At 42.1% G+C, this 15896-nt stretch overlaps 1 protein-coding gene across 6 annotated transcripts in view; it reads left to right on the top strand.

Moving 5' to 3' along the window:
- Positions 1 to 15896, top strand: part of CDK19 (cyclin dependent kinase 19) — a 260760-nt gene that overhangs the window by 179886 nt on the left and 64978 nt on the right. For 4 of the 6 annotated variants that reach the window (XM_073627082.1, XM_073627081.1, XM_073627080.1 and 1 more), the window contains one exon: positions 4833 to 4964. The exons of the other annotated variants lie outside the window; for them this stretch is intronic. In XM_073627082.1, coding sequence (XP_073483183.1) covers positions 4833 to 4964 — 132 coding nt within the window. The remainder of the gene's footprint in view (positions 1 to 4832; positions 4965 to 15896) is intronic. 6 annotated transcript variants of the gene reach the window in all.

The raw sequence follows: 15896 nt of genomic DNA, 5'->3' as shown, positions 1-15896 counted from the left end.
AGGGCTACCCACTCAAAATTCACACCATCTATGGCCTGCCTAAGGCTGGGTTCACACTGGTCCGACAAACGCTCCGACATTGGGAGCTCATGTCGCATGAAAATCAATGTTTCTCTATGGGAGCCGTCTTAACTGGTCCGACACAAGTCAGTCCGACTTTGAAAATGCTCCCTGTACTACTTTGGTCCGACTTTGATCCTACCTCAGCCCATTGACTATTATTGAAGTAGGATCAAAGTCGGATCCTTGTCCTAACCATCCGACTTTGGCATTCGAGATTGTTATTTCCTGCACCCTGCTTTAGCCCCTCCCATTGTGTGTTAGTTTTGATTGGTCAAAGGACAAGTGTACTATCTGAAAAGTCGGATCAAAGTAGTATCCTGTTCATGAAAGTTGGATGGATGTAGGACCAATGTAGGATCAATATAGGACCAATGTAAGACTGATGTCGCAGAGCAAAGTAGGATGAAAGTCGTACTACTGTTGTGTAGTATAGTGTGAACCCAGCCTCAGTCACAATATACAAACACAATGGGGTTGATTTACTGAAATCAGAGAGTACAAAATGTAATGCAGCTATGCATGGTAGCCAATCAGCCTCTAACTTCAGATTGTTCAACTAAACTTTGCCAAAAAAAAATAGAAGCTGATTGTTTGCATGCAGAGCTGCACCAGATTTAGCATTCTCCAGTTTTAGTAAATCAACCCCAGGCTGATAACAAACAGACAATAATAATACACCCAATTTCTTATAAGTTTAAACATGCAATATTAATATTTTCATATCTGCAGTTTTTATTGAAATAATATCTGGTGATCAAACCATGAAGGTACATGTTCAGGAACTTCCTGTGGTAGGGTGACAAGGCTCTGTCCCTGTCTCCATATTGTGCTCCTATGTTGTCAGTCTGTCACATGTCTGTTCCAGTCTAGACTACAAGGAGCAGTTTTAATAACCATTATGTAGGTATGGCCCACTGTTGTCACCATCAGGAAACCCACAATAAGAATTGTCCTTAGCCATTCCTGAAGTATATGAATGTAGACAAATGGCTGCAAAGAGGCATATGGATAGTAGAAGCATTGAGATTGGACAAATGATCAAAAAAAAATAAGAAAGAAAAAAAAACATTTTATTTAAAAGAATGTACAACTATTTATGATAAATAGCGCTTTAGCAAATTACCTATATGATGCAATCTGTAGATGGCACTAGACCATCAGTTTTTGTTTTATTATATTTTGCTCTTGAAAGTAGATCCATTATTTTTCCACTGCCTTTAACAGACCAAGCTGTCCAACACAGGGTTTGAACCGAGCCATAATACAATGGTGTTGTTTACAATAGTCAACAGTCTGATCGGACCCTCTAGTCTCCTCTATAGAGCAGTGGGTGTCAACAGACATGTGTGCGTTGACACTTGCCGACATCTGATCCTATCCACTAAAAACAGACGGATGGGGATCCATTTCCCATATGTCTGGAGGATGGAATGGCAGTCAGGGGTAAATGGACAGGTGGTCCATTTACCTCTGACTGCCCATAGAGGAGAGCAGGCTATGTCAGTGTTCCCTCTGCATAAATGGAACGGACACCGACCAGCAAACCGCCTGCTCAGCAGGGTTCAGCGGACAGATTCCCCTTCTCAGCAGGCGGACTTCACGGAGCCTGCCCCGTGTGGAAGGGGGCTAAGGTTACTTAAATAAATAAAAACAAGTGCTACTATACTACTTTAGTGAGATGTGAGTGACCCTTGTGCTGTGGTGTCTTAATTTTAGCAGAAATCTTGATCCTCTTATGCCCCCCCCCCCCCCAATAATCTTCTGGTACAGCAGGGGTTAATAGAACTAAGGGAGCTGTCACAGGCACTCATTCCACCAGCTACTGCATTCAAAGAAGCCAGTACTATATCTTCTATGAATGAAGCAGGATCTATGAATGGAGGAGGCGGACCTTTCAATCATCCGCCAATTCTCCATTAATAGATGCCTTTTCATTCATAGAAGCTGAAGTACTGTATGGAGGAGCTGGCATAAAGGCTGGAAAATGCCCGTGACAGCTCTCTTAGCTCTATTAACCCCCACCGCACAGGAAGATTACAGAAGCAGGGGTGTGGACATCAGAGAAGATTTCTGCTAAACTAGGACACAGCAGCACAAGGGACATATCTCACTGAAGTTAAGTAATATTCCTTGTGCTGTTTTTTTTAAATGTATTTATTTATTTACTTAACCAAACTTAGGCTTTAATCATACAGTATAGGACACAGGATCCATAGTCTTAACCATTGGTTATATATAGCTTCCTTTAGGTGATTGGACACTGGCATAAAAAAGAAAAAAAAGCTGCAGGAGCATTTATCGTATAACCCCTCCAAATCCCAGCAAGCCCCTTGAAAAGCTTACCTCTTTTCTTTAAGATTTCTGCTCCATTCTAACTGTGGATTTCCTTCTGCAATTTCCTCCTTGGTTGAGTCTTGGAGGACTGAACCTGGACTTTGACTGGAAGAAAATGCTAGGTTGGTCTGTAACATTAATTGCAAAATAGAGCTGCGTTAAACACCAACTAAAATTGTGAAAAGCAATAAGTGAAACCAAAATGATAATAATTAAGTCCCAAAATGAAACCTAAAAAGTATGATATTAATAATGTCCTTAATAGGTAACATGAATAGATGGATGCCATATCCAGGGGCTTCAGACTAGAGAGTTTCAGACCCTTTTCCCCCCAGCTTTATACTCTTGAATTTGCTATCTTCCCCACAAAGAGCAGACAGCAGATCTACACATTGTTATCATTAATTTCACTCAGAGAGGGTTGTTACCCTCATTCCGGACAAGGATCGATTCCAGGTTTTCCACTTGAGCCTATTTATTGTTTCAAGGCAAATGGAGGCAACTTGTCCCATTCTGGAAGACTCTCATCTGGTTCCTAGCATGTCCAGACATTTTGCATGGAATATGCCAGGTCAGTCATTGCCTCCCTTTTACTAGTGTTCTTACTTGCACATCCCTATCACCATGTTTCCACCTCATCAACACTTTTGTTTTGCTGTGGGCACACAGCATTATCAATTTGTTGTCCTTCCCTTTGGCCTGTCCATGGCACACCTAGCTCTTCCTCACTCTCTGAGAAGTTGTGGGATACCTGTATGATCTCCTATTAAAAGGACCAGTCCACCCAAACCCTATCAGCCAATGACAGTTCAGGATCCTCGACCTACAAAAGTCATGTCTGGACCCAACTCCCTGCATTAAGAACTTGGTCCTGATATTGCATATGGTCCTGTCCAGGATTCTACTGCTTCAGTACAAACTTCTGTCCCTCCGCTCACATGCTCAGATCCTTTGATCCAAAGGCAGTGTTCAATTTGTGCCTGCATGAAGGTTCAGGGTCTGATGGTAGCCTCCTTCAAGGCAATACCATACATAAAGTTTCATTCCAGATCATTGCAACTCAACATTCTGGATGCATGGGACAAACTGACTTGGTCTATAGACTGCCCCATGCGTCTAACTTGCAAGGCCAGACTCTCCCTAATGTGGTAGATTTCCAATCTGACACTGGAGTCAGAAAAACACATTCTCCCAAACCTGTGGAAAATTCTCACGATGACTGCCAGCCTGTCGGGCTTGAGAGAAGTCCTGGATGCTCCCCTGGTGCAGGGGACATGGTTGTCAGAGGAAGCTTGACTTCCCATCCACTACCTGGAACTCAGGGCAATTTGGTTTTCCTTTCAACATTGGACTTCTCAGCTGCGAGGTCACACAAACTAAATCCAGTGAGACAATGAAATGGTAGTGGCCTGCATCAGCCATCAGGGTGGTGTCAAAAGTTGTGCTGCTCAATGAGAAGTGGATGTGATTCTGACTTGGGCGGAACTGCTTGTTCTAGTCCTGTCTGCTGTCCACATCCCAAGCATGAAAAATTGGCAGGCAGACTTCCTTCATGGTCATCAGCTCCATTCTGGGAAATGGTCTCTCCACCCTCAGGTGTTTAAAATCCTTTGCCACAAGGAGGTAACACTGGATGTGGATCTTCTGACATCCAGGTTTAACAATAAACTGGACAGATTTGTCACCAGGTCCAGGGACCCTTGGGCTTTCTTCACGATGGATGCTCTGGTGACTCCATGGGATCATTTCAACCTGATCTATGAAACTCCTCCCTTGCTTGCTTCTCAGGATCAAGATGGATAGCATTCAAGTGATCCTCATTGCACCCAACTGGCCCAGGAGAATCAGATTCCTGGCAGACTCTCTGTGGGCCAGTCCACCATCCTGCTTTTTTGATCTCTGGCTTTAATGGCATGGTTCTTGAAGCCCAGGTTCTGAGGGACAGGGGCCTATCGGATTTGGTCATCCTAGGAAGGCTAGGAAGTCAACTTCTCACAAATCTACCATCGCACATGGAAGGCCTTGGAAATTCCATCCTAGGAAGTAGTTTGTGGGATGCTTCCTGTCTTTCCTTCATTTCTTAGTTAAGACATTTGTGCTTTGGTGCTTTAAGCTGCTCTGAGTTCTGTTGAGCACTTTCTGGACCTGTTGTTACATGGGCCTTTTAGCATTTGTTTGCTGTATTGCCCACCCCTCAGTTGAACAGTTTTTGGGTGCCTCATGGTTAAGACTACAGACCCTGTGTGCTGTAATGTAAGATTAAGTGGGAGCCTAAAGCAGCATGTTCTTCTGGAAAGGTATTTCACCCCTTTAGTTATCAACCCCAACAAGACAAAGTCTCTGTCAGATGTTTTTCTGATATAAGTGTAGCAGAAGCAGTCATAAACCCTTTCTGTTCTGTCTGGAGTAAGTAAAATGTTTTATTTTTGTTGTAGCTGACATGGGCTTTGCTCGCTTATTCAATTCTCCATTGAAACCACTAGCCGATCTGGATCCAGTTGTGGTTACATTTTGGTACAGAGCTCCAGAGTTGTTGCTTGGTGCAAGACATTATACTAAGGCTATAGGTAAGAAATGAAGTTAAAACAGAATATTTTGTGATTGTTGCTATAATCTCTCCAACAAAAATCACAAATCTTTGTACTTTCATTCTATCAGAAATGTATACATTGTTTAATGATTAAACTGTACAAGACCAAATAAATAAAACTTGTTACAAAAAAATGTCTTATTTTATGGTCACGAAATATAATGTGTTGATGGAATATTACCCAACACACATTTCTTTTGTTTCTATACTTTTTTGTATGCCTACAGAAACACACTAACTGTACTTTTAGATACATCTGTCAGTATCTGAAGGTGCAGGCACCAAGAGGGGTCTTTCTATAAATGTATACAAAGCAAGAATTTACACTTCTCGGTAGTATGGATTTTTGTCCCCAAGTCCTTTTGCCCACTATTTTACAGACGCCCTTACTGTCAAATTAGAACATGCAGGAGATGGGTATGTTGACACTGTCAGGAAGCCTTGAACGCCTTAGATTACAGGAGCCTAGAATTCAGGGCTTCCATGCTGCATTAGAGAGCAACTAAAAGTATGTGCAGCATTGCTTGACTCTTGCTGGAGTCTGCTCAATACTCTTGGGATACTAGCAGGTGTAATTTGAAATAACTCTATTTTAGAAAAAAGTAATGTCTGTCGCATCAGCTAACACTGCCTGCTATATTTACAGTGCATCTGCTACTGGTACACTCACATAAATCTGGTACTTCCAGAAATGGAGCAAAAATGTATTCCCTCAGCTGCCTCCCACCATGCAGTGCTTAGGGCCTGAGTAGCCAGTCACTAGGTCCAAGCACTGTCACGTAGTCACATGCTAATACCTACTGTTACAGAAAGTTGATAATTGCTTAGAAATTTAAGGGGAACTTAACCAGTGGATTGGGGCAGAAAGTGCCTTAAAAAACTCAACAGGCACCTTGTAGTGCCTACTGTATACCCTCTGTGTTACCTTGTATAGGTTTTTTGTCAGTTTTGAGCCACTCTAATTAGGAAAACAGTTTAAGCCGTCCTCTTGGAATACATCAACCATGTTAAAATAGGAAACCTGTACAACTTGTGTAACAAAAATATGTTCATACACATGATAAGACAGGTTCTCAACCTGGCTGTTTTCAGCTGGTTTGGGTGACGGTCTCTTTTATGTAGGAAGATACAGACACCAACCAATCTTAAACTGGCCATACATTAAACAACTTTCTTTCTTCCTTTAGATTTGCCTTCAACTATGTAGTGCAAGGGCCTGCCTGCCTGATTGCAAAAGAAAATGGTATAATGTATGGCCAGCCTTACTTACCTATAATGGGGGGGGTTAGAGGGGGTATGTATATATATATATATATATATATATATATATACAACAGCCCTCAAATGTGGGCTGCCTGGGGGGGGGGTGAGCACCGCCAGCAGGCGGGGTTGAATGGGAGCTCTTCTCCCAGTAATTGCCCAGAGGAAGAGCCACCTGGATCATCAGAGTGCAGAACATTGCTGTAGCAGCTTTCATTTCAATTGCCGTGTGTTCCCCGCACTTGCTGTCATATACAGCCCCGCCTCCTGGCCCGGGTACTTTGATAGACAGAACACCTGTCTAATCCCGGGACGTGTGATATATATCAAAGTCCCCGGGCCAGGAGGCGGGGCTGTACATGACAGGGAGCGCGGGGAACACATGGCAATTGAAATGAAAGCTGTTACAGCGATGTTCCTCAGCGCTATGATGATCCGGCCCTCAATCCTCTTCCTCTCCTCTCTTCCTCTGCACAGGTAGGCTGCATTGATGGACACAGGTAGGCTGCATTGATGGACACAGGTAGGCTGCATTGTTGGACACAGGTAGGCGCCATTGATGGACACAGGTAGGCGCCATTGATGGACACAGGTAGGCTGCATTGTTGGACACAGGTAGGCGCCATTGATGGACACAGGTAGGCTCCATTGATGGACACAGGTAGGCTGCATTGTTGGACACAGGTAGGCTGCATTGTTGGACACAGGTAGGCTGCATTGATGGACACAGGCTGCATTGATGGACACAGGTGAAGCTGCATTGATGGACACAGGTAGGCTGCATTGTTGGGCACAGGTGAGGCTGCTTGATGGACACAGGTGAAGCAGCATTGATGGACACAGGTAAGCTGCATTGTTGGGCAGCGGTGAGGCAGCATTAATGTGCACAGGTAGGCTGCATTGTTGGGCACAGGTAGGCTGCATTGTTGGGCACAGGTAGGCTGCATTGTTGGGCACAGGTAGGCTGCATTGATGGACACAGGTAGGCTGTATTGATGGACACAGGTAGGCTGCATTGATGGACACAGGAAGGCTGCGTTGATGAACACAGGTGAAGCAACATTGATGGACACAAATAGGCTGCATTGTTGGGCACAGGTGAAGCAGCATTGATGGACACAGGTAGGCTGCATTGTTGGGCACAGGTGAAGCGGCATTGATGGATACAGGTAGGCTGCATTGTTGGGCACAGGTGAAGAAGCATTGATGGACACAGGTAGGCTGCATTGTTGGGCACAGGTGAAGCGGCATTGATGGATACAGGTAGGCTGCGATATTGGGCACAGGTGAGGCTGCACTGATGGGCACTGATAAAGTTGTTGTTAATATTTATTTTTATACCTTAATTCTGCATAAAACATTTAAGTATTATTTCATGAGATCATTTATGAGGGCGTGTTTAGGGGTGGAATTAGGGGCGGGGCAGGGTATGGGTTGGGTGGGGCAACTGGTGGCGAGTAACCTGGCTAGTAGCTCAGGACTTGAAATTTTGAGCCCTGCATACAGTATCTCACAAAAGTGAGTACACCCCTCACATTTTTGTTAATATTTTATTATATCTTTTCATGTGACAACACTGAAGAACTACACTTTGCTACAATGTAAAGTAGTAAGTGTACAGCTGCAAAAAAGGGGAATTTGGGACTTTAAATGAAGCAGTTGAAATGCGGAGGTGGTAGTAAAAATGTTTAATTCATATCAAATTGAGTAAAAGAGTAATTTCATATATATACATGTAGACACAAGGCATAAACATGATAATACAAGGGTATTTATAAATAAACACATAAATCACACTCTAATTAGAGGGGAATGGAAAAATGGTACTTATAGGGTTGGCCAAGCACACTCACCAACCCCGGCAGCGAATGCTACATGGGGCAAGCGGCACATGGTGGGCCAGAGGCATAGACCACACCGCGGGAGCTGAGGCAGCGTGGTGTACATAGACCGCATCGGGTGATGTTGGAGTGCCTGGGTGTAGGGAAGGTCACCATGGGGCAAGAGTGCTGGTGTGCAGATCATCAAACGTGGGTGTCTGGGAACAAAAAAGTTTATGTGTAATTTATTGTGATAATAAATTGAAGTAGTATGTAAATCTACACCCAATAGGTCAGCATATAGGTGGTAATATAGGGGAGTGATAACTAACAATGTGGCATGTATGTATGTAGTGAACTAAAAGTAAGTGTACAGCTTGTATAACCGTGTAAATTTGCTGTCCCCTCAAAAAAACCTGAACACATAGCCATTAATGCTTAAACCGCTGGCAACAAAAGTGAGTACACCCCTAAGTGAAAATGTCCAAATTGGGCCCAATTAGCCATTTTCCCTACCCGGTGTCATGTGACTCGTTAGTGTTACAAGGTCCCAGGCTTGAATGTGGAGCAGGTGTGTTAAATTTGGTGTTATCGCTCTCACTCTCTCATACTGGTCACTGGAAGTTCAACATGGCACCTCATGGCAAAGAACTCTCTGAGGATCTAAAAAGAAAAATTGTTGCTCTACATAAAGCTGGCCTAGGCTATAAGATGATTGCCAAGACCCTGAAACTGAGCTGCAGCACGGTGGCCAAGACCATACAGCAGTTTAACAGGAAAGGTTCCACTCAGAACAGGCCTCACCATATCCAGAGGTTGTCTTTGGGAAATAGACATATGAGTGCTGCCAGCATTGCTGCAGTGGTTGCATGGCTGTCATCCCAAAAGGAAGCAACTTCTAAAGATGATGCACAAGAAAGCCTGCAAACAGTTTGCTGAAGACAAGCAGACTTAGTAAGGACTTGGATTACTGGAACCATGTCATCTGCTCTGATGAGACCAAGATAAACGTATTTGGTTCAGATGGTGTCAAGCGTGTGTGGCGGCAACCAGGTGAGGAATACACAAACAAATGTGTCTTTCCTACAGTCAAGCATGGTGGTGGGAGTGTCATGATCTGGGGCTGCATGAGTGCTGCGGCCACTGGGGAGCTACAGTTCATTGAGGGAACCTTGAATGCCTACCAGTACTGTGACATACTAAAGCAGAGCACGATCCCCTCCCTTTGGAGACTGGGCCGCAGGGCAGTATTCCATCATGATAACGACCCCAAACACACCTCCAAGATGACCAATGCCTTGCTAAAGAAGCTGAGGGTAAAGGTAATGGACTGGCCAAGCATGTCTCCAGACCTAAACCCTATTGAGCATCTGTGGGGCATCCTCAAACGGAAGGTGGAGGAGCGCAAGGTCTCTAACAGCTCTGTGATGTTTTCATGGAAGGCTGGAAGAGGACTCCAGCGGCCACTTGTGAAGATCTGGTGAACTCCATGCCCAAGAGTGTTAAGGTAGTGCTGGAAAATAATGGTGGCCACACAAAATATTGACACTTTGGGCCCAGTTTGGACATTTTCACTTAGGGGTGTACTCACTTTTTTTGCCAGCGGTTTAGACATTAATGGCTGTGTGTTGAGTTATTTTGAGGGGACAGCAAATTTACACTGTTATACAAGCTGTACACTCACTACTTTACGTTGTAGCAAAGTGTCATTTCTTCAGTGTTGTCACATGAAAATATAGTATAAAACGTATACAAAAATGTGAGGGGTGTACTTACTTCTGTGAGATGCTGTGTGTGTGTGTATATATATATATATATATATGCTATTCCTACTAGTCTCTCTCTCGCTCTTCTTTCCTATTTTTTTTCTTTTTGTCATTTCTGTTAATACCGTTAAATCACCTAATAGTACTGGAACCTCTGTCTTTATGCTGCTTGCACTAATAATTATTTAATCCAATGTTATATATTATAGTAGAATTTGAAAATAAGAACTGCTGTTCTATATTTGCAGTTCATGAACAAGATGATTTGCCTAGCTCAGATGCCTTTTTATTAGTGAAATGTTTGCAGTGTATATATATATATATATATATATATATATATACATACATACATACATACATACATACATACATACATACATACATACATACGTCTGTGACTTTAGAATTAACAAAGCTTCTTACAGTTGACATACTGTATATGACAATACAAAACATACATAAAAGTATAAAAACAACAACAGCAAACAATTCAATGGAATAATAGGATTAGGATTCAGGCTTTAAACATTCAAAATCCCTATTTGTTGCCAGGAATTCTAGAATGTGTTTGTCGTATGACCAGGTGGAAAGTAACCAAATGTGGCGTTGATTAGTTTAAGGATTTTTACACCAAGAGTCCAGGAATCAGAAACGTTATGAACTCAGTACCCAGGTGTTTCCTTTCTGAAAGCACCGTGATATTTTTCCCATTCATTACATTCTATTCTTTTCCTGTTTTAAAATGACAGAAAAAAGAAATGTGTCACTCTTGAGAGAATATATGAATTGTGTTTCTGATATAGAAACACAATGCTTACAATCTCAGGGGCACAGGCACTATCTGTGCCTTCATGTCCACACTCATTACATGCATTGCATTGGTATGATGGCCCAAATGTGTGGGAAGAAAGTATTTTGTCCATGTTCCATTGTTTGGTCTCCTTGTCAGTCAGCCATGACCTTCCAGTGGCTGCATTAGGTGTCAGTCACTTAGAAGTTTGTTGGGAATATCTAGTAATATTCCTAGATTTTTAATTTTTTTTTAAGTTTCTTATTGCGTGGGACGCCAGTAGTTGGGACTTGGTTACTTAAAACCTTCTGTTTGGCTTCCATTACATTTTCATATTTTTAGTGAAACTGAAACCCCTATACTGACTTCACAAGAGATGGCACCAGATGAGTTTCTGAAAGTCCTTGTTCAAACACTTCCTGTTATCAAGGGAGAATGCTCTGTATCTGGCTTGTGTTCCCGCGTTTGTCACATGAGCTTCCAATGGAGTGTATGTATGTAATCAGGAAGTGGCTACAAAAAGACATTGAGATGTAACAAAGAATGAAAAAAGGCAAAAGCGAGTATTTTAAAGCTGACGTTTAGTGATTTCTTTATTTTTAAATTGGCATCAGGGATGGTACATGAATGACAAGTGTCCTGTGTGTTTTCTTCTGTCCTCAGCTCCCCAAATACCACCAGAGCTTTGGTCTTACAGTGCTGCAGGTGTTAATATGAGTGGCTCTACGTCCACCTTCACAGGCTTTTGTCAAAAGTGCTGGCTATGCCATCCCTTTCTGCTCCCTGCTCCATTTATATAAGCTATACTATCATATTGCACAATGAAAAACATTCTCTGAATGAAAGTACTGTACAGTTCAAGTGTAGCCACTTGTATCCAGGGGGCAGAGAATTGATGGGAGCAACAACCAGCACATGGGACACTCATTATTCATGTAGTACCATCCTTGGTGCTGATTAAAAAAAATTAAAAGAGGTAAAATCACTAATCTTCAGCTTTAGAAAAATTATGATACGTTGTTTTAGCAAGCATAATTTTTGTTCAATTTGGGTTTAAATTTACTATATAGTGTGTGCAACATTAGTGGTAGGTGGTAGTAGGTCTCAGCAGAGCTGATCATGTTGTACCTGTTGCAAATGCTGTCTGTGGTGGTCAGCTCTCTCATGTGTAAAAAAAAAAAGAAAAATCGCCAAAGCCTAACTGATAATAGGCATTATATAAACCATTGAGTAGCTGCTGTTAAGTCAAGTGTAAAATAGTGCATTTTTAACACTGCCCATACTTCCTTTTGCTGTTATTTGGACCTTTGAAAGTGTTCAGCGAACATTATCCAAATAAATAGCCTGATCACACAAAAGATATCTTTTCTGTCCAAGCATAACAGCATGTTGGCAAAACATCAGGTGGCAGCTGGGTCCCTTACTAGTGTGCAAATTCTTAGATGTGACAGCTCCAGGTGTTGGATGTATTGTGAGAGAAAGTTGCTGGCCAGCCAAGCTCATTCTTAAATAACTATGTGCTTAATGGTATTAGAGGAATGTGAAGTTTAAACAGGTGCAGACATTTATGTCATGTTTTATCATAAATGCCAACCCACACGTACCCTGGTGAATAATTCAGAAGAACATCCTATCCAAAAAAAATATTTTGTCAATGTAGTGTTAGCACTTTAGACTGTTGACCAGAGCAAGTGATTCTTGTTTAATCTCTTTAAAACCATTGTCTTGTCAGAAGGCTTTTTTTAATACTTAGTTCAAGATGTGTACCACAAAGTATTTGGGCACAGTTACAAAAGTCTGCATCTCTTTTCTTCATCACTAGGCTTTGCTTAGACGTATGTTTTGTCAAAAAAGGTTTTATAAAAAAAAAAAAAAATCAGCAAAAGTGACATTACTTACAGTCAGCTTGATGTGTCCCTTATACTGATGTCTGCAGATTTAGTTGAAATCTTCTGTCTCTGATCCACCCCATCCCAGCCACCACAATGTTCCAGTGCTGCAGAGGTAAATAGAACTGTAGGACCTATCATATGCACTTCAAGAGTGCCAACTATGCCCGATCTTTCCAACCCCTTTCTCCATTCATAGAAACAGTACTATAGCTTCCATAAAAATGCAATCTGTGAATGGAGGATGGGCAGATGAATGAAAGTTCCGCCACCTCCATTCTCGATAACCTGCTAAAAAAAAACTCCTCAGCCACAAATCTGTTTGCCAACATCCAAAGGATGATTCAGCTCCTTCAAACCTTTGGCTGAGTAATCATCTTTCGAAAAATCTGCCCTCTCCTCACACTGTCTGATATCTTAATCATACTGTATCAGACATAGGCTGAGCATTCATAGACCCTGGTTTATTGAATGGTACCTTCAAGTGATTGGACATTGGCAAACTTATGAGGACTTGGCATCTGGGTGTCCCTCCTATAAGTCTATCCCACTCTGTGAGTCCTCAGGTTTTTGCTAGTGTCTTAGGGGAATGGATCTCTTCTACCTTATGGAGAAATCACTCTAAAGCCTCGTACGCACGGTACGAAAATCAGAAGAGGATTGTCGTTTGATAAGCTGTTGTCAGAAGTTCTTACCATTAGTACGCTCCTTTCAACAATTGTTTTCCAATTTTTGGCCAACAAATGTTGGATGACAGGCTAGTAGATTTTTGTCAAACGACAGCTCCACGTCAGATTTTCGGATGGTCAGTACACAAATCCGTCACCCAAAAGTTGAAAATACAAACACTCATGCTCGGAATCAATGCTCACCAAACACAAAATTAGCAGAAGGGGCCCAAAGGGTGGCGCTCAAGAGCTGAAATTCCTCCCAGTGTTAATTTTGGCAGCAAATTTAGATTTATGCCGCGTACACATGAGCGGTCTTTACGGCAAACTTTGCCCGGCGGACTGGATTTCGTCAGACAATTCGATCGTGTGTGGGCTCCAGCGGACTTTGTTTTCTCAAAAGTTGGAAGGACTTAGATTTGAAACATGTTTTAAATTAATCCGTCGAAATCGAGTCCGGTCGAAAAGTCCGCTCGTCTGTATGCTAGTTCGACGGACAAAAAGCCACGCTAGGGCAGCTATTGGCTACTGGCTATGAACTTCCTTGTTTTAGTCCGGTCGTACGTCATCACGTACGAATTCGGTGGACTGTGTGTAGGCAAGTCCGTTCATTCAGAAAGTCCGTCCTAAAGTACGTCAAAGTCCGCCGAGCAAAGTCTGCCGTAAAGTCCGCTCATGTGTACGCGGCATTAGTTTTAGTCTTAGTCTTAGGACTAAAATGGCATTTTAGTTTTAGTCCCATTTTAGTCTTCTGCAATTGTTTTAGTTTTAGTCGTATTTAGTCGACTAAATCTCCAGTACATTTTAGTCGACTAAAATGTCCTACGTTTTAGTTGACTAAAATCTCCAGTACATTTTAGTTGACTAAAACTCATTTTAGTTGTCTAAAATCGAATGGGTGTAATTAAATTGTAATGCATTACTTATCATTTCTCTACAATTTCCAAACTCATTATATACTGCTGGAGTGAAAAATCGAATACGTTATTATTTATGGTATTGAGGAAACAAACATGCACTACAGACCAGTGTTAATTAAAAGTCAAATTTCAATTTAGTTTTAGTCTTAGTCTTTTGACTAAAATTACATTTTAGTTTTAGTCCCATTTTAGTCTTTTGATTAAAATGCCATTTTCGTTTTAGTCGTATTTTAGTCATCTCAATTGTTTTAGTTTAAGTCATAGTTTAGTCGACTAAAATAGTATTCATTTAGTCAACTAAAATGTTTTAGTCGACAAAATTAACAATGTACGTCACTATGTTTGTGTTTGTAGAACGACAATTTGTGTAACGTTAGTATGCAAGACAAGATCCTGGCACACACCCTTTTGATAAAAATCAGACGCTCGGTTGTCCAATAATTGTACTGTGTTTACGAGGCTTTAGCCTAATTACTTGTTTATTTTCTTTTTGGATTCCTCAAACAACTATTCACTATCTTTTAAAACAACGATAGAAGCAGTGCATCCAAATCAGTACAACTTTGGTAAAATCTTGGGAACTATACCCAGAGCCCACACTGTGCTTCAGGCACTGGATCCTGCATGAATGCTCACCTCGGTGGTGTATGCCTACCATGATGGGAGAAGTCTGGACCCTGTGTATGTCCTACCTGTCCAGCGTCATGGATAGGTTGGACAGGGTTACCCTGCATCTCTATCATTTCTGTAAAAAAAAAAAAAAGACTTTGACATCTATTTACTTTTACAGTGTAACTTTAGCTTGGAGCTAAAGTTCAACAACTGAGAGCTCAGGTGGATGACCAGGTATTGCATAACACAACAGGTCACACTTGACTGGCACTGATGCCTTTAGCCATTATAAAGGACATGCACTTCCTCCCACCTTTTTACCCAAAGGGTTTTGCAGCAGGACGGTCTGTACCCAGATCACTTGCAACCCATTCCCGGACACACTATTCTGCAGCCTACACCGTGAATGCCCCACTTGGAAATATCCTCACCCATAGCTGTAGTGGAAACCAGACAAAAGGGAGCCATGGCAAAACTGCAGGCCCACATTCGATCTGCTGAAGGCCCACACAACACTCGGAGTGTTGATGCATCACATGCATCGGAGTAGATGTCAGCTCTAACACTGGTCTCTGCATCCAATTCTAGCTCTGTTTCACTATTTCAGACATGCACCAAGTGACCTACCTGACAAAATCAGAATTTTCTGCATCTACGTCACCTTTCATCAGACAAATAACGGCTTTAATACAGCGATTTTTCCCCCAGGCTCAAAAACACCACACCTCTTCTCCTACTCCTACTAATTCTTTACCTGAGTCAGATACTGCTATGCTTTCTCTAGACGAGGTAGACACAGAAGGGAATGAAGAGGGAGTATTGGAGGAAGCTGCAGAAGATTTTTCTTCCCCAAATTGCCACTATATTGAAGAGAATCTTCAGGCAACGTGCTTGCTAACATGGAAAAGCTCACTACTGCTGTCTGCAAAAAGCCTTGGCATTGTACAGCTTGATTCTCCTCTGTCTCGCTATGACCCCTTGGATACAAAGATATGTGCAAAATCTTTTGAAACATTCTCTGTTCATGAACAGATAGAAGGTGCAATCTATGACAACTGGATCACTCTAGGCAGGATATTCAATCCAGCCAAAATCTTTGCCGGACTCTATCCAGTGGAAAAAGAGTGGTCTATTCTTGTGGTTGATCCTGCCACCTCAGTGTTAAACAAACACCTCACTGCCTT

The sequence above is a fragment of the Aquarana catesbeiana genome, linkage group LG04, assembly GCF_042186555.1.
Source record: "Aquarana catesbeiana isolate 2022-GZ linkage group LG04, ASM4218655v1, whole genome shotgun sequence".
Lineage (NCBI taxonomy): Eukaryota > Metazoa > Chordata > Amphibia > Anura > Ranidae > Aquarana > Aquarana catesbeiana.
The sequence above is the reverse complement of the archived record's forward strand: the minus strand, read 5'-3'. Positions and strand labels throughout refer to the sequence as shown.